The sequence below is a fragment of the Anomaloglossus baeobatrachus genome, chromosome 3 (genome assembly GCF_048569485.1).
Source record: "Anomaloglossus baeobatrachus isolate aAnoBae1 chromosome 3, aAnoBae1.hap1, whole genome shotgun sequence".
Lineage (NCBI taxonomy): Eukaryota > Metazoa > Chordata > Amphibia > Anura > Aromobatidae > Anomaloglossus > Anomaloglossus baeobatrachus.
The window spans coordinates 129,683,624-129,703,149 of record NC_134355.1 but is presented as its reverse complement, the minus strand read 5'-3'; the positions used below and the strand labels follow the sequence as shown (position 1 = coordinate 129,703,149).

At 50.1% G+C, this 19,526-nt stretch overlaps 1 protein-coding gene across 2 annotated transcripts in view; it reads right to left on the bottom strand.

Moving 5' to 3' along the window:
* MTR (5-methyltetrahydrofolate-homocysteine methyltransferase) overlaps positions 1 to 19,526 on the bottom strand; it is a 188,203-nt gene that overhangs the window by 123,873 nt on the left and 44,804 nt on the right. For both annotated transcript variants that reach the window (XM_075339442.1, XM_075339443.1), the window contains 2 exons: positions 7,845 to 7,945; positions 316 to 377 (listed from right to left, as the gene is read on the bottom strand). In XM_075339442.1, coding sequence (XP_075195557.1) covers positions 316 to 377; positions 7,845 to 7,945 — 163 coding nt within the window. The remainder of the gene's footprint in view (positions 1 to 315; positions 378 to 7,844; positions 7,946 to 19,526) is intronic.

Below are 19,526 nucleotides of genomic sequence, written 5' to 3'. Positions count from 1 at the left end.
GGAGCTATGCGTGCGTGTCTGACCTCCTTGCGCACAAAGCTAAAACTGAGGAATCTGTACTCCTACGGGAGGGTGTATAGCCAGAAGGGGAGGGGCCTTACACTTTTAAGTGTAGTTCTTTGTGCGGCCTCCAGAGGGCAGTAGCTATACACCCACTGTCTGGGTCTCCCAATTAGGAGCGAAAAAGAAAAATAATTGAAATCAAAACAAGTTCTACTATTTTACAGGAGCCTAAATTTCCAAACATTTTTACTTTCTGACAATAGGTGTAAACAAACTGAACATGAAGAGAGAACTATGAACAAAGCCGGCTACCTTAATGTGTTTGGCCGTCACTTCTGGAGTTTCATCATAACCACCAAAGGTGTTTGGGAGACCTAAACGTATTGGGGGAATACAGAACACAAACAATAATTAAAAAAGTCAATTTATATTTACAGAGTAATCATTATTTTAATGATTTAAATCAACAGTACACAAAAATAAGTAACTTTGGAACACATCTTATCAGAGAAATCTGCTTCTTTCTCAACCAGGTCTGATCTTTCATTCTCAAAATTCTCAACTCCATGAGTAAAATCTGCCTTCAATGAATACAGCTTTTCCCAGTTAGTGGAGCAGATGACAGTTGGTGCTCATAATGTTCTATGGAGAACTGTATCTGTAATTTCAGGAGAACTTGCAGCATAACGTCTGTTGGCCTCTGGCTCCTCCATGGAACGTTAAAAGCACCAACAGTCATCCTCTATTTCAGTAATTGGAAAGTCTTTCCTTACTGAATACAGATTTTACCTGTGAATTGAGAGTGAAAGGGCAATCCAGCAGGTGAAAGTAAATATGCTGGATAAGATATATATCAAAGTTGCTTATTTGCATGTGTAATGATGATTTCTAAAATAAAACAATGCTTACTCCTTAATGTATACAAATAATATAGAGAAGACAAGGATGTAATAAACATTTAGGTCACAGGAATCATATTTTTTTTATCAAAGTGGCCAGGTGAAAAATTAATTTAGTGGGGGAAAACTCATTAAAAAGACTTGTACCTCTACATACCAAAGAAACCAGAGATTGTGCATATATGTGAATCTATTGATGGCTACTAAACTGTATTATAAATACTGTGCTTGTTCTATTCTGTCTACATAGTATGTTTAGTTTATAGAAGTCCATATAACATCTTTTACGCTGTGCTTCAAAATGTAAAGTAGAAAAAACATGGAGAAAACTTGACATCCCAACAGTGAATTCAATAGAAGAAATCCTGCAGATACATTGAACAAACTCAGTTTTGGTGCTCATAAAAAAAATAAATAAATAAATAAAAAAAAAAAAATCGCTGAGTCGGTTCTTAGGTATTGTATTTTTTTGACCAAATACACTTTTTTTTTTTTGTTTTTACAAGTAACACTATTACTAAAATGGTCTGGGCGTCTGATATTCCAGAGGAAACTTCATAGTAAGAAAAGGTTTTACATAGTCTATAAATAAAGATCCATATGTGATCCAAAACGCGATGTCCACAGGAGTTTTTAATTGTGCACAAATTCTATCATTTTTAATTATGTCTCTTCGGAGGGAAAATTTTACCATAAAATTTTTGTGGATTCTGGAATTTCCATTCTTAAGGGTTTGTCTTCAAAATGTAAAACATAGGATAGTGTAGAATTGCTGATTAATTCTGGTGTAGATTAGAAATTTATTTGGAAGTTCACAGTGCCATCAGGAGCTCCGATCAGAGTCATAATCAGCAGTTCAGTCAAAACAACAGACACCATGACAGATTCTGCAGAATAGTCTATGGGGTCGATTAAAAGAAGGGAATTTTGTTTACTTACCGTAAATTCCTTTTCTTCTAGCTCCAATTGGGAGACCCAGACAGTGGGTGTATAGCTACTGCCTCTGGAGGCCGCACAAAGAACTACACTTAAAAGTGTAAGGCCCCTCCCCTTCTGGCTATACACCCTCCCGTAGGAGTACGGATTCCTCAGTTTTAGTACCAAAGCAAGAAGGAGGAAAGCCAATAACAGTTTCAAAAACAAATTCAATCCGATAACAAGATCGGAGAACTTAAGAAACAACATGAACAACATGTGCACCCGAAAAACGAAACCCTAAGAACAAATAGGGCGGGTGCTGGGTCTCCCAATTGGAGCTAGAAGAAAAGGAATTTACGGTAAGTAAACAAAATTCCCTTCTTCTTTTTCGCTCCTAATTGGGAGACCCAGACAGTGGGACGTCCAAAAGCAGTCCCTGGGTGGGTAAAAAGATACCACATGAACGGGCTGTCAGACAGCCTCTTCCTACAGGTGGGCCACCGCCGCCTGAAGGACCTGTCTACCTAGGCTGGCATCTGCCGAAGCGTAGGTATGCACTTGATAGTGTTTGGTAAACGTGTGCAGACTCGACCAGGTAGCCGCCTGGCACACTTGCTGAGCCGTAGCCTGATGCCGCAATGCCCAGGACGCACCCACGGCTCTGGTAGAATGGGCCTTCAGTCCAGATGGAATCGGAAGCCCAGCAGAACGGTATGTGTGAAGAATTGGTTCCTTGATCCACCGCGCCAGGGTGGATTTGGAAGCTTGCGATCCCTTATGCTGACCAGCGACTAGGACAAAGAGCGCAACAGAACGGCGTAGAGACGCCGTGCGAGAAATGTAAATCCTGAGTGCTCTCACCAGGTCCAACAGATGTAAACCCTTTTCAAATTGGTGAACTGGATGCGGACACAAAGATGGCAAAGTGATATCCTGATTGAGATGAAAGGAAGAAACCACCTTGGGAGAAAACTCTGGAATTGGACGCAGTACTACCTTGTCTTGGTGAAACACCAGGAAGGGAGATTTGCAAGATAACGCCGCTAGCTCGGACACTCTTCGAAGAGACGTGACCGCCACAAGAAAAACTACCTTTTGTGAAAGCCGAGAAAGGGGAACCTCTTTCAAAGGCTCGAAAGGCGGCTTCTGGAGAGCAATGAGAACCTTGTTAGCGACAAACCTTTTTCCAACCCAGACTGCAGGAAGGAAAGAAAAATTGGCAATGCAAATGGCCAGGGAGAAAACCCTTGAGCCAAGCACCACGCTAAGAATATCTTCCACGTCCTGTGATAGATCTTAGCTGAGGATGGTTTTCTAGCCTGTCTCATTGTGGCAACAACTTCATGAGATAAACCTGAGGCCGCTAGGATCCAGGACTCAATGGCCACACAGTCAGGTTCAGGGCCGCAGAATTCAGATGGAAAAACGGCCCTTGAGACAGCAAATCTGGACGGTTTGGTAGTGTCCACGGTTGGCCTACCGTGAGATGCCACAGATCCGGGTACCACGACCTTCTTGGCCAATCTGGAGCGACGAGTATGGCTCGATGGCAGTCGGACTTGATTTTCCGGAGAACTCTGGGTAACAATGCTAGAGGTGGGAACACATAGGGGAGTCGGAATTGCGACCAATCCTGAACCAAGGCGTCTGCCGCCAGTGCTCGGTGATCGTGAGACCGTGCCATGAAAACTGGGACCTTGTTGTTGTGCCGTGACGCCATCAGATCGACGTCCGGCGTCCCCCAGCGGCAACAGATCTGCTGAAACACGTCCGGGTGAAGGGACCATTCTCCTGCGTCCATGCCCTGGCGACTGAGAAAGTCTGCTTCCCAGTTTTCCACGCCTGGGATGTGAACTGCGGATATGGTGGACGCTCTGCTTTCCACCCACGTCAAAATCCGCTGGACTTCTTGAAAAGCTTGGCGACTGCGTGTTCCCCCTTGGTGGTTGATGTACGCCACCGCCGTGGAATTGTCCGACTGAATCCGAATCTGCTTGCCTTCCAGCCATTGTTGGAAGGCTCGCAGGGCAAGATAGATTGCTCTGATTTCCAGAACATTGATCTGCAGGGTGGACTCTTCCTGAGTCCACGTCCCCTGAGCCCTGTGGTGGAGAAACACCGCTCCCCACCCTGATAGGCTCGCATCCGTCGTGACCACTGCCCAGGACGGGGGAAGGAACGACTGTCCCTGTGACAATGAGGTGGGGAGAAGCCACCAACGCAGAGAGTCCTTGGCAGTCTGAGAGAGGGAGACAGTCCTGTCGAGGGACGTCGATTTCCCATCCCATTGGCGTAGAATGTCCCATTGTAGAGGGCGCAGATGAAACTGCGCGAACGGGACTGCCTCCATTGCTGCTACCATCTTTCCTAGGAAATGCATGAGGCGCCTCAGTGAGTGCGACTGGCTCTGAAGGAGAGATTGCACTCCAGTCCGTAGCGAGCACTGCTTGTCCAGTGGAAGCTTCACTATCGCTGAGAGAGTATGAAACTCCATGCCAAGATAAGTCAGAGATTGGGTCGGGGTTAGATGAGACTTTGGAAAGTTGATAATCCACCCGAAACTCTGGAGAGTGTCTAGTGCCACCTTCAGACTGTGCTGGCATGCCTCTTGAGAGGGTGCCTTTATAAGCAGGTCGTCTAGATACGGGATGACCGAGTGACCCTGCGAGTGCAGAACAGCTACTACTGCTGCCATGACTTTGGTGTGCAGGTGTTCGTCGTGTATGACGAAGCGTAGGAAACGCTGATGCTCTGGTGCAATCGGCACGTGGAGATACGCATCTTTGATATCTATTGATGCTAGAAAATGTCCTTGAGACATTGAGGCTATGACGGAGCGTAGGGATTCCATCCGGAACCTCCTGACTTTTACGTGTCTGTTGAGCAACTTTAGATCCAGGACGGGTCGATACGATCCGTCCTTTTTTGGGACCACAAACAGATTGGAGTAAAAACCGTGACCTTGTTCCTGAAGAGGGACGGAGGTCACCACTCCTTCCGCCTTTAGAGCGGCCACCGCCTGCAACAGAGCATCGGCTCGGTCTGGTGGTGGAGAAGTTCTGAAGAAACGAGTTGGCGGACGAGAACTGAACTCTATCCTGTACCCGTGAGACAGAATATCCCTCACCCAACGGTCTTTGACGCGTGACAGCCAAATGTCGCCAAAGTGGGAAAGCCTCCCACCGACCGCGGGTGTGGGAATCGGAGATTGCAAGTCAGGAGGACGCCGTCTTGGCAACGGTTCCTCCGGCTGTCCTTTTTGGGCGTGACTGAGACCTCCAAGAATCTGAGCGTCTCTGGTCTTTTTGAGTCTTTTTTGACGAGGCGAATTGGGACCTGCCCGGTCCTCGAAAGGACCGATAACCAGACTGACCCTTCCTCTGTTGGGGTTTGTTTTGTCTGTGTTGCGGTAAGGATGAGTCCTTACCCTTGGAGTGTTTGATGATTTCATCCAAACGCTCTCCAAACAATCGGTCACGAGAAAAAGGCAAATTGGTTAAGCACTTCTTGGAATGAGAATCTGCTTTCCAATGTCTCAACCACAGGGCCCTACGCAAAACAACGGAGTTGGCTGACGCCACTGCCGTGCGGCTTGTAGCGTCAAGAACAGCATTAATCGCGTACGACGCGAATGCCGCCATTTGCGAGGTCAATGGTGCTACCTGCGGGGCAAATGCACGTGTGACTGAGTCGACTTGCGCAAGCCCGGCTGAGATAGCTTGGAGTGCCCATACGGCCGCAAAAGATGGCGCTAATGACGCTCCAATCGCTTCATAGATGGATTTCAGCCAGAGCTCCATCTGCCTGTCAGTGGCATCTTTAAGTGCCGCTCCATCTTCAACTGCAACCAAGGATCTAGCTGCAAGCCTGGAAATTGGAGGATCCACTTTTGGACACTGGGTCCAACCCTTGACCACCTCAGGGGGAAAAGGATAGCGTGTATCTTTAAGCCGTTTAGAAAAACGCCTTTCAGGATAAGCGTGGGGTTTCTGGATTGCGTCTCTAAAGTCAGCGTGGTCCAGAAAAGTGCTTAATGTACGCTTAGGGTATCTGAAATGGATTCTCTCGTGCTGCGAAGCTGACTCCTCTACAAGAGGAGCTGGTGGGGAAATATTTAACATCTTATTGATGTTAAATATAAGATCATTAACTATGGCGTCACCATCTGGTGTATCTAGATTGAGAGCGGTCCCAGGATCAGAATCCTGATCAGTTACATCCGCCTCATCACCCATAGATTCATCTCGCTGGGATCCTGACCATTGAGATGAATGTGAAGGCCCGTCATAGCGAGCCCGCTTAGGCTGCCCGGGGCCATCGTCCGAGTCAGAGTCTTCACCCTGAGGTGTATGTGCCCGTCCCGGAGCTTGGAGGTAACTCAGCTGAGGGGGACCAGGGGGCAATGATTGCACAGTGTCCGTGGCCTGAAGTACAGGCCTAGCTCGCAATGTGTCAAGAATTTGTGACATAGTGAGAGACATTCTGTCAGCAAAAGCTGCAAACTCAGTTCCTGTCACCTGGACAGCATTCACAGGTGGTACACCCTGGGTCACGTCCAGCAGAGGTCCCGACTGTGCAAGCGCCGCAGGGGCCGAGCACTGCACACAATGGGGGTCCGTGGAGCCTGCCGGTAGAAAAGTCCCACATGCGGTGCAGGAAGCATATAATGTCTGTGCCTTGGCACCCTTGCGTTTTACGGACGACATGCTGCTGGCTCTCTGCAATGTGAGAGAGTCTATAGCCAAAGGGCGACCAGCGCTATGCAATACAAAGTATTTGTAGAAACAAAATACTAAGAATACTACTGGCACAAGAGGGGGTGAGCCCTGAGGGCTGCTTACCGCCCGCTGAATAGCGGGTAAGAGGCGCAGAATTCCTTGTCTGGGTCTCCCCGGCTCCCCTCTGCAGCTCAGCGTGTCAGCAGGAATGGCTGCCGGCGTCTGTGGAGAGGGGCGGTCCGTGGGAGTTCCTAAACAAAAGTGCGGGAAACAGTGTCCCCTCTGTGCCGATTGTGAGGGCTGGAGTATGTAAAAACGACTCCAGCCCTCGGCGCTGATGCACTGACCAGCGTCCCGCCCCTCTCCTGACTGGCAGGTCTGGGGGCGGGAACGAACGGAAGCAGGCCGCAAAAGCCGGGGACTCGAGTTATCAGCGCGGACGCCGTAAAAGCGCGGCCCGCGCTGAAGTCCCCGGCGCACCACAAGTGCCAGCCGCGCCGCAGTCCCAGCGGCCGGCGCGACCGATTCCCAGAAGTGTGCCTGCTTCAGCGAAGCTGAATGAGGCCATGGCACAAGCGCCGCAGCGCTGATGTCCCCGGCGCACTACAACACCCAGCATGCTGCGGTGTGAGCGCCAAATGCACGGGGACACAGAGTACCTTGAGGAAGCAGGGCCATGTCCCTGATGTACTCCGCTCCATCCAGCATCTTCTCCAGGGGCTGTAGATGGAGCACGGTCTCAGTGCCTGGAGACCAGTAAATCCCACTTCACCCAGAGCCCTGTAAAAAGGGATGGGGAAGGAATCAGCATGTGGGCTCCTGCCGCCGTACCCGCAATGGGTACCTCAACCTTACAAACACCTCCGACATACAGTGGGGTGAGAAGGGAGCATGCTGGGAGCCCTGTATGGGCCCTCTTTTCTTCCATCCGACATAGTCAGCAGCTGCTGCTGACTAAAAACAATGGAGCTATGCGTGCGTGTCTGACCTCCTGCGCACAAAGCTAAAACTGAGGAATCCGTACTCCTACGGGAGGGTGTATAGCCAGAAGGGGAGGGGCCTTACACTTTTAAGTGTAGTTCTTTGTGCGGCCTCCAGAGGCAGTAGCTATACACCCACTGTCTGGGTCTCCCAATTAGGAGCGAAAAAGAAATGGAACTTGTCATATGACAGATCTGGCAATATATTGTCGTTTTTAGTTATCAAAATCTACAATAAACATGTGAATGTAGCCGAAGTGCTAAAAAAAAAAATGCTACCACTGCATTAATATTTACCAACTCTGAATGCAGAAACTACTACTCACCTGCATTTGGATAACAGATAATATAGGAGGTTGTGCATTTCCCGATGGTTTCAATAAAAGGTCTCATCTCAACAGCTCCCAGTGCACAGTTCAAGCCAATGCTAAATAAGAGAAGAGAAACAGAAATAATGACTCTGGAGGTTGGTAATGAAAGAGCAATTCTTAAAACATGTTCACTACTGATCAATGACATTTGTTTTTTACATAGAGGATTTATTTCAGGTGCAAAAGAGGTATTGAAGTTGATAGCAAGGTGCTAAATATTGGGTCCCAATATTCAACTATAGGAAAGTAATATTGTATAGAAGGTTAATTTATGTTTGTAATCATTGCTAAGAAAACGCGCGTGCCCGTGTGTGTGTGTGTGTGTGTGTGTGTGTGTTCAAATGGCAAAATCAGCATGGAAAAGACAACACTGAGACAAGGAGGATTATATGATGGAAACAATGGTATGGAGGATTGAAGATGCATTTTCTGTAAATATATATATCAAACACACACGCCTCTCAATAAATTAGAGTATCATCAAAAAGTAAATTTCAGTAATTCAATACAAAAAAGGAAGTGCTGGCTGTTCACAGAGTGCTGTATTCAAGCATATTAACGTAAAGTTGAGTGGATGGAAAAAGTATGGTAGAAAAAGGTGCACAAGCAAGCCTTGATAGGATTGTTAAGAAAAGGCCATTGAAAAATAGGGGAGGAGATTCACTAGGAGTGCACTGCTGCTGAAGTCAGTGCTTCAAGAGCCACCACACACAGATATATCCAGAACATGGGCTACAACTGTCACATTCCGTGTGTCAAGCCACTCATGACCAATAGAGGACACCAGAAGCGTCTTACCTGGGCCAAGGAGAAAAAGAACTGGACTGTTGCTCAGTGGTCCAAAGTGTTGTTTTCAGATGAAAGTACATTTTGCATTTCATTTGGAAATCAAGGTCCCAGAGTCTGGAGGAAGAGTGGAGAGGCCGCAATCCAAGCTGCTTGAGGTCTAGTGTGAAGTTTCCACAATCAGTGATGGTTTGGGGAGCCATGTTATCTGCTGGTGTAGGTCCATTGTACTTTATCAAGACCAAAGTCAGCGCAGCCATCTACAAGGAAATTTTAGAGCACTTCATGCTTCCCTCTGCTGGCAAGCTTTTAGGAGATGGAAATTTCATTTTCTAGCAGGATTTGGCACCTGTCTGCACTGCCAAAAGTATAAATACCTGGTTTAATAAGCACAGTATCATTGTGCTTGATTGGCCAGCAAACTCACCTGACTTAAAGCCCATAGAGAATCTATGGAGTATTGTCAAAAAGAAGATGAGAGATAGCAGACCCAACAATGCAAATGAGTTGAAGGCTGCTATCAAAGCAACCTGGGCTTCCATAACACCTCAGCAGTGCCGCAAGCCGATCACCTCCATGCCACGCCGCATTGATGCAGTAATTCATGCAAAAGGAGCCCTGACATAGTATTGAGGCATTTACTGTACAGACAGTCAGTTTAAAATCATTTTTTCAGTCGGTCTTATATATTATTCTAATTTTATGAAATAATGACTAGAGCTGAGCGGACCCAGACTGTAAAAGTCCGCATCCGCGCGGTTTCAAAGTTTCCCGGGTGCTGGGCCCAGGATTCTGGCTGTTTGATCCATATTCGGCACTCAAGTAGTTAAAATAAATAAAGGGAAAATAAAAAAACTAAGAAAGAAGCGAGCGAGCACTTCATACCTACCGAGGCTCCGTCGCAGCTGTAAACTGCTCCCGTGCTGCTGTATATTGCGCCTGCGGCCTCCTCTCATCATTGTTCGTCCATCAGCACTGCTTTCCCCGCCCACCGTCCGGGCCTCTATGATTGGTTGCAGTCAGACGTGTCCCCAGCCTGTGTGATGGCGTCTGACTGCAATCAGTCATCGCTCATTGCGCTCATTCATTCTCTCGGTGGAGTGCACAGCGAGAGGTCATGCTCTATGGCCGCTCGCTGTGACAGATATGTAGCAGACCTGGAAAAGTCGTGGGACCTCATGTGAATTACGTCGGACCTCAGGGATGTTTTGGGGTTAATAAAGTGATTGAAAAGTAGATTTTGGGTACTCACCGTAAAATCTCTTTCTTGGAGCCTTCATTGGGGGACACAGAGACCATGGGTTGTATGCTGCTGCCACTAGGAGGCGACACTAAGCAAAAAACAAGGAAACTCCTCCTTTGCAGTATACACCCACCAACTGGCAATTGTACCTCAGTTAGTGAAAAAGCAATAGGAGACAACAGTAGAACAAAACGCACAATCGTACAGAAGTGGACATTAAACTGAACAGTCAACAGAAACATTGAACAGTAACATATGTCCAACACAAGGGCGGGTGCTGTGTCCCCCAATGAAGGCTCCAAGAAAGAGATTTTACGGTGAGTACCCAAAATCTACTTTTCTTTATCGCTTCATTGGGGGACACAGAGACCATGGGACGTCCTAAAGCAGTCCCGCGGGTGGGTCTAGTGTTACTCTCAGGGCTGACCTCGGTCCACTGCAGCCTGCAAAACTCGTCTACCGAGGCTCGCATCGGAGGATGCGAAAGTGTGGACTCTGTAGAACTTAGTGAAAGTGTGGAGCGAAGACCAGGTGGCCGCTTTGCAGAGCTGCGACGCTGGAGCGTGGTGACGGACCACCCACGAGGCTCCCACCGCCCTGGTGGAATGGGCCGTAATCCTGAGTGGGCGCGTTCTCCCTCTTACCCGGTAGGCTTCCAGTACGGCAGAGCGAATCCATCGCGAAATGGAGGACTTGGAGGCAGGTAGGCCTCTGCGCGGGCCAGACGGAAGTACAAAAAGGGAATCCGACCGTCTGAATTGAGAGGTCCTGGAAATGTACAAACGGAGAGCTCTGACCAAGTCCAGCTTGTGGAGAAGAATCTCACGAGGGTGTGAAGGATTCGGACAAAAGGAGGGAAGAACAATGTCCTTGTTAAGGAAAGGAGGAAACCACCTTGGGCAGAAAGGAAGGAACCGGACGGACGCCTACCTTATCCTGGTGGAAGACAAGATATGGAGAGCGGCAGGAAAGCTCCGCTAGCTCAGATACCCGCCTGATTGACGTGATGGCAACTAAGAAGGCGACCTTCCAAGAGAGGAACATGAGGGACGCCTCCTGCATAGGTTCGAAGGGGGAATGCTGGAGAACAGACAGAACCAGGTTAAGGTCCCAGGGCTCCACCGGAGGTTGAACGGGGGGCGCCGCATGCGCGGCTCCCTGAATGAATGTGCGAACCTGTGATCGAGAGGCAATCCTCCTTTGAAAGAGAATGGAAAGAGCAGACACCTGACCCTTGAGGGAGCTGAGTGCTAATCCAGCCTCCAGACCAGATTGTAGGAATGACAACAGAACTGGTAAGGAGAAGGTCATGGTTGTGACCTGGTTAGCTTCACACCAGCGGAAATAGGCCTTCCACGTCCGGTGGTAAATGCGGGAAGAGGAAGGCTTCCGAGCTTTGATCATTGTTTGGACGACCTGTTCTGAGAATCCCGCGGAAGTTAGTACTGCGGCTTCAACAGCCATACCGTTAAATTGAGCGACTGAATTCTGGTGAAGAAAAGGCCCTTGAGTGAGAAGGTCCTGGACGTCTGGAAGTCTCCACGGAACGTCGGCGAGAAGGTGCACGAGCTCTGCGTACCACGGGTGTCGAGGCCAATCTGGGGCCACGAGAATCACCGGAACTCCCTCCGCCTTGATCTTCTTGACTAGCTTGGGTATAAGTGGAAGTGGAGGGAAGAGGAACGGCAGAGAGAACTGCGACCAGGGGATCGCTAGGGCGTCCGTTGCGAGCGCTAGTGGGTCTCTTGCCCTGGAGACGAACTGGGGAACCTTGTGATTCCACCTGGAGGCCAGGAGATCCACGTCGGGGGTCCCCCACCTGGAACAGATCTGTTGGAAGATTCTGGGATTGAGGGACCATTCTCCGGCGTCGAGGCCCTCTCGGCTGAGGAAGTCGGCGGCCCAATTGTCCACGCCCGGGATGTGGACCGCCGAAATCGCTGGGATGTTCTGTTCGGCCCAGTCGAGGATTTGAGATACCTCTCTCATTGCCGCTCGGCTGCGTGTTCCGCCTTGATGGTTTATGTAGGCTACAGTGGTTGCATTGTCGGACTGCACCCGAACTGGGTGTCCGCGAAGCAGAGCCTTCCAATGAAATAGAGCTAGGCGAACTGATCTGAGTTCCAAGATGTTGATGGGAAGTTTGGTTTCCGGCTCGGTCCAGCGACCCTGAACTGTGAGGTCCTGGAAAGTGGCCCCCCCATCCTAGCAGGCTGGCGTCTGTCGTAACGACCCTCCATCGAAGGGGAAGAAATGATCTCCCTTGGAGGGTGAGGGGAGAGCATCTCCACCATTCCAATGATTGTCTGACTCGAGGAGGGATCGCAATTGGTCGATCCAGGGAGTGAGGGGACTTGTCCCATGCTGCGAGGAGGAGACCTTGAAGGGGGCGAGTGTGGAATTGACTGTAGGGCACCGCTTCCATTGACGCCACCATCTTCCCGAGAATTCTCATGCAGTATCGAAGGGAGCAGCGAGGTGCACGTTGGAGCTTCCAAATCCCCCTGAGAATAGCTGTGAGTTTGTCCTTGGGCAGAAGAACCTTCGCTTGCGTGGTATCGAAGATCATGCCGAGGAATGAGATGCGTTGAGTCGGGATCAGAGATGACTTTGGTCTGTTGATCAACCAGCCGAGACGGGATAGAGTATCCAGAGTGATGTTGAGACTGTCGCGGCACTCCGCCGCCGAGGGAGCCTTGATCAAAATGTCGTCCAGATACAGGATGGCTAGAATTCCCCGGGTTCGAAGAATAGCCATGACAGTAGCCATCACCTTGGTGAAGACTCTGGGAGCTGTCGAGAGCCCGAATGGGAGGGCAGTGAACTGGAAGTGTTGCCCCTGAACCATGAAGCGTAGGAATCTCTGATGAGCTGGAAAGATCGGGATGTGGAGCTAGGCGTCCTGGATGTCCACCGAGCAAAGGAACTCCCCTGGTTCCATGGACGCTATCACTGAGCGCAGAGACTCCATGCGGAATCGCCGGAGGCGGACCCGCCTGTTGAGGCGCTTGAGATCCAGGATGGGGCGGACTGCGCCATTCTTCTTCGGTACCACGAAGAGGTTTGAATAAAAACCCCGGAATCTGTCTTGAGGGGGTACGGAGATGATGACCCCAGAGTCTCGCATGGCTTGAATGGCTGCGAAGAAGCCCTTTGTGAGGGAGGGATCCTTGGGGGGCTTGGACTGGACGAAGCGTGAGCGTGGGAGCGAAGAAAACTATCTTGTAGCCGTGAGAGACGACGTCTCGAACCCAGGCGTCGTCTATCACGGAAAGCCACGTGCTTCTGAACCTGCGGAGACGACCGCCGACCCTGGATGGGGACCCGGTGACGGGAGCCCAGTCATGCGGAGGAAAATCTGTGGGATCTGGACCTGGAGGACTTGGACTGCTGGCCACAGGAACGCCAGGATCGCCAGTGGGGTGCTGCCTTAAAGGAGGGCTTCCGTCTCTCCTGACGCGTCGGGGACCGCTCCCGACGTGAGTTGGCGTTGGTGGAGAATTGACGAAAGGGGCGAAAGGGAAAAAGCCGCCGCTTTGGAGGAGCACGAGGGGTCCTCTGTTGGGGGAGGAAGGTACTCTTGCCTCCCGTAGCCTCAGAGATGATCTTGTCCAGCTTTTCTCCGAATAGCCTGGCACCAACAAAGGGAAGACTGGTGAGAGACTTCTTGGATGCGGAGTCTGCGTTCCACGCCTTAAGCAACAGGGCTCTGCGGATTGCAGTAATGTTGCCGGCTGCCAGGGCAGCGGAAGCAGCAGAGTCAAGGGACGCAGCGACTAGATATTTTCCGGCATGAGTGATCTGATCTGCCTGATCTGCCAGCTCTGGTCTGGGAGCATCAGCCAGGATACCACGGCGAAGTATCTTTGTCCAGGCGGAGACAGCCTTGGAAACCCAGGTGGTCGCAAAGGCTGGAGTGATGGCCGAGCCGGAGGCCTCAAAGGCCGACCTGGCTAAGGATTCTATGGTCCTGTCCGAGGGATCCTTCAGGGAGGCTCCATCGGACAGCGGCAGGGTGGTGCTGGACGAGAGTCGGGAGATCGGAGGATCCACTGAAGGGGCCACTGACCACTTCTGGAGAAGTTCCGGTGGGAAGGGATAAAGGACCTGAGCCCGCTTGCGTTTCTGGAAACGCTTGTCGGGATGTTCCCACTGTCTGGAAAAAATATCCTCAAATTCCCTGTGGTTGCCAAAGCTTTTTGGCAGCTTCTAGGCTCTTTTGAAAGGGACTGATTGACAGGTAGGCGCTGGATCAATATCCTGTACCTCTAGGGTCTGATTGACAGCAATGACCAGACTGTCCATCATACCGGCCAGCTTGGATATATGTTCAGAGTCCAGATCGGAGTCAGAAGCAGAGTCCTGGTCCGAATCTGGAGCTGCCGCAGAAGAGACAGGAGACAGCGAGCGTGATGCTCTGGCGGCCATAGCAGGGCTAGGGGAGCTGGAGGAAGACCCAGAGAGGGACCGCTTCCTAGACCTCCTGTGTGTTCTGCCCTGCCGGGCTGGAGGCGCTGCGGGCTCAGACTCGCTCTGGGTCGCCGGAGGGACTCCAGAGGAGGAGGCGGACAGCCGGTCTATGGCCGATGCTAAGGATTGAGACATGTCAGTTAGCTTGTCCACGGACTGGGAAGAGAGCTGAAGCCCACCAAGGCATGGGGGCCGAGTCCTCGTTACGGGCGGTGGGGGGCTCCGTATTAGTCATGTTAGGGGTGCTACAGGCTACGCAGATGGGGGAGGACTGCCCTGAGGGAAACGTCTTTAGGCAAGAGGAGCAGGCGAAGTGAAGCACTATGGCCTGTGGTTGAGAGCGGGTCGCTCTTGTGCTGGACATGGGACAGAAGAGAGGAAAAGAGGCAAGGGAAGAGAGACAGGAGGATGCCAGGTGGGTGAGTTACTGGGGAAGGAGCTGCCTCCCAGTGGCAGAGCTTACCCATATTCTGTCGTTCTGTGTTTGAGCTGTCTCTGTATGCAGGCGCTTCCTGTTCAGCTATGCAGGCTGAGGGAGCAGAGGTGGGGGCTCCGAAGGAGCTGCAGGGACGTGAGGCCGGTGGCTGCACGTGGAGCGTGTCTGCCGCACAAGAGATCGCAGGGCAGTGACTGCTGCTGAGAGCCCAGGCCGGAGGAGGAGCCGAAAAAAGAGCGCGAAAAAACAGCGCGCAGACTGCAGGTATCGGCCGGGAAGAGAGAGAGGAGGCCCGTGGTTGGCTGGGAAAGGGCGCGCAGAGGCCTCCCCTGACTGGCTGCTGGAGCGGGCGGGCCTGCTAGAAGTGAGGGCACACGCGATAGGCTGGCCGGGAGGGGGCGTGGCCGGACGGGAGCTAGGCCGGAGGGAAGCCGGGGACTAGATTTTTAGGTGAGGCCGCAGAGGGAGCCGAGGACGGCGCCGAGGACAGGGTTGGGGTGCCCCCTCCTTGTGGGGGAGCCGAGCGTACTGCCTGAGCTGACCCGGGTAAGAACGAAGCTTGATAGATAATGATTTAAAGAGACTTTTTTTTTTTTTGGAACGGAGCCCCCCATGACCCGGGACCAGGGATGGGTACCTGTCCCGGTGGCTGATAGTCCTCTTGCTTGATCCTGTCCTCCTTGGCTTGATCCCTGGGAAGGACATAGGGAGACGGGGATCTTTCAATGATTTTTTCGTCTCCCCTCCCTGATCAGGCCGGCTGTGGAGGGCGGGCGTGCAGGGGGAGGGGGGCAAGGACCATCCGCCTGTCCCTCTGAGCGGATGCCCCCCAAACAGTCTTGAGAGTGTTAGGGGGGTAGGGTCCTGCCAGACAGGCACGGAAGTCAACGGAAGTGGCGGACGGACCCCACTTCTGTGCGACCGGCCTCTAGGGGGGAGAGCAGGGTGAGCAATTACACCCTGTCGCCCGACGAGCTGTGTCTGAAAAGAAAAAGGGGAAAAGATTAAAAATACAAACCTGAGGGGCTGGAGCAGCCCCAAGTGTGTCCACCTCCTATGGACACTAAGCTAAAACTGAGGTACAATTGCCAGTTGGTGGGAGTATACTGCATAGGAGGAGTTTCCTTGTTTTTTTGCTTAGTGTCGCCTCCTAGTGGCAGCAGCATACAACCCATGGTCTCTGTGTCCCCCAATGAAGCGATAAAGAAAGGGTATTTATTTTGTATTTTATTAAAAAAAAAAAAAATAAAGGATTTTTTAGGTGTTTGTATTTATTTATTTACTTTCATTTACAGATTAGTGATGACGGGGTGTCTAATAGACTCCTGCCATCACAACCTAGGGTTTAGTGACAGCTGTGGGCTGGTAATTAACACCTTATTACACCGATTGCTACCGCACCAGGGCAATCGAGAAGAGCCAGGAAGAGCACCAGGCTTGTCACATCTAATGGATGCTACAATTTTGGGCAGCTGCAGGTTGCTATTTTTAGGCTAGGGGGGCGGCCAATAACCGTGGCCCTCCTCTGTCTAAGAATACCAACCCCCAGCTGTCGGGCTTTATCTTGGCTGGGTGTCAAAATTGAGGTGGGAACTGCACACTGTTTTTTATGTATTTTTACTATACAGGTAGAGACGCATTGACGTATGACTTGCACAGGTGCACTCGGCCCCATGTAAGACAATGCTGCAGCTCACATCTGAGAGTTTTACCCTAAACGGAAAGAAGAAATAAAAAAAAAATTGCAGCATGCTGAGATTGTGGCTGGTGTTACCCTTACATGTGACTAACGCAAGTATTAAGTCGCATCACTCAGCCTTCCAGTCTCCGTACACGAGCGTGCAGCTGCATAGAAATGCATGCAGATGTACGCTGCTGTCCAGAGAGTGGCATGCCATGTAAAGTGATGTGACATCCGACTCCATACTTGCGCGAGTCACACGCAAGTGTAACACCGGCCTGTCTGTAAGTCTCCTATCACTCGCACCCATACGAGTCTATGTATGTGAGAGAAACATCTGACAGTCACATGACACTCGGACCATGTTCGCAGCAGAGCTTGAGGTGAGGGTCATTAGCATATCACATCCTATGTTCTCGCATCAGATGCCATATGCCAGTGTGACCCCGGCCTACGATATAGATGAGCATAGCGACTGTGAATGGAAGTAGTCAGCTGACACGCTCCAGCTCAGTGTGGAGCGTGGCTGACTGGAACCAATCACAGGCACCAGTGGGCAGGGAAAGCAGTGCATATTCAAAGAAGGCTGCTCCGGAAGTGAATGTGCAACCTGGAAGCTGCTTGCCGCCATAACATAGCATGAGTGAGTATACAGCGGACGCTCCTATCTCCCTATCCCTTTTACTAACATTTTTAATCTCTGGTTTCTGACCCCAATCGACATATACAGGAACCGGATTCTGGATCGGAACCGGGTTTTAAAAAAAATGTTAACAGGAGCCCGCTCGTCCCGGTTTTCTTTGAGTCCGCCCAGCTCTAATAATGAATTTTGGGTTTTCATTGGCTGTAAACCATAATCATCAACATTAACAGAAATAAACACTTGAAATAGATCAGTTTGTAATGACTATATATAATATACTGTGTTTCCCTTTTTAGATTGAATTACTGAAATTAACTTTTTGATGATATTCCAAATTATTGAGATGCACCTGTATATACACACACACACACACACACACAATATCACAAAAGTGTGTACACCCCTCACATTGTTGTAAATAACTTTTTATGGGAAAACACAGGAAGAGATGACACTTAATGTAAAGTCGTCAGAGTACAGCTTGTTTAACAGTGTAAATTTCGAGGATCTGAAAAAAAGAATTGTTGCTCTACATAAAAAAGGCCTAAAGGCCACTTTACACGCTGCAATATCGGTACCGATATCGCTAGCGTGGGTACCCACCCCCATCGGTTGTGCGACACGGGCAAATCGCTGCCCGTCGCGAAAAACATCGCCCGGACCAGTCACACTACTTACCTGCCTAGCGACGTCGCTGTGACCGGCGAACCGCCTCCTTTTTAAGGGGGCAGTCGGTGCGGCGTCACAGCGACGTCACTAAGCGGCCGCCCAATCAAAGCGGAGGGGCGGAGATGAGCGGGACGTAACATCCCGCCCACCTCCTTCCTTCCGCATTGCGGACGGCGGCAGGTAAGGTGAGGTTCCTGGTTCCTGCGGCGTTACACGGAGCGATGTGTGCTGTCACAGCAACGAGGAACTACATTGTACACGCTGCAGCAGCGACATTTAAGAAGGGACCCCCATATCACCGATGAGCGATTTTGAATGTTTTTGCGACGATTCAAAATCGTTCATAAATGTCACACGCAACGACATCGCTAATGCGGCCGGATGTGTGTCACAAATTCCGTGACCCCAATGACATCGCATCAGCGATGTCGTAGCGTGTAAAGCGGCCTTAAGCTATAAGATTGCCAACACCCTGAAACAGAGCTGCAGCACGGTGGCCAAGACCATACAGCAGTTTAACAAGACAGGTTCCACGCAGAACAGGCCTCACCATGGTCGACCAACGAAGTTGAGTGCATGTGCTCAGCGTCATATCCAGAGGTTGTTTTTTCAAAATAGACGTATGAGTGCTGCCAGCATTGCTCTAGAGATTAAAAGAGTGGGGGGGGGGGGGGTGTCAGTGCTCAGACCATACGCCGCATCAAATTGGACTGCTTTTTGAGCCGAAAAGAAGCCTCTTCTAAAGATGATACACATGAAAGCCTGCAAACAGTTCGCTAAAGACAAGCAGACTGAGGACATGGATTACTGGAACCATGTCTTGTGGTCCAATGAGACAATGAAAGACTTATTTGGTTCAGATAGTGTCAAGCATGTGTGGCAGCAATCAGGTGAGAAGTAGAAAGACAAGTGTGTCTTGCCTCCTACAGTCAAGAATGGAGGTGGGAATCTCATGGTTTGGGACTGCATGAGTGCTACCGAGTGTGGGGAGCTACAGTTCGTTTACGAAACCATGAAAGCCAACATGTACTGTGACATACTGAAGCAGAGCATCATCCCTTCCCTTCGGAAACTGGTCAAATCTCCTACTGTCCAGTCTTCACACTTTTTTGAAAACTCGAGTAGACACTTGACATGACAATACTGAAGTCGAGGCTTCTTCACCTTTTTCGGGCCACCATTCCAGACTTGCATTTGCATTGCACAGTGCTTGATTGGACATTTGTAATATCACTAGTACCAAGCATACGAGCCACCTCCACTGTCATGTCTGTCGCGACAGAACAGATAGACCTTGTGATGAGCCGACTTGTAGACTGACGTTTTGCCTTGACGACCACGTCTTGGCTTTTGAATGGATGGATGTATTTCATTTCGTATTCTTCCAAGTGTCATGACACTCACATGATGCAGTTTGGCAATTTTTTTGGCCAAGAGATGAATATCGATGAGCTGGATAAAGTGGTCTCTTTTTTCCTAGGAAATCATCTTCATGGATGCTCCTCGATTCCAAACAGTAATCTTTCGCTTGGGTATCAACCTAATAACACACTGAGCTGCTAGGGAATGTGAGAATAGGTTTTAATTTGCAGTCTAGTGCTACACATTGACTTTGGCTAATTATCTTGTGGAATTTGGTTGCGGCAACTTATGGGTCACGATGCAACCACATATACATACATAATGTTATGATATGCAACGTGGAGCCC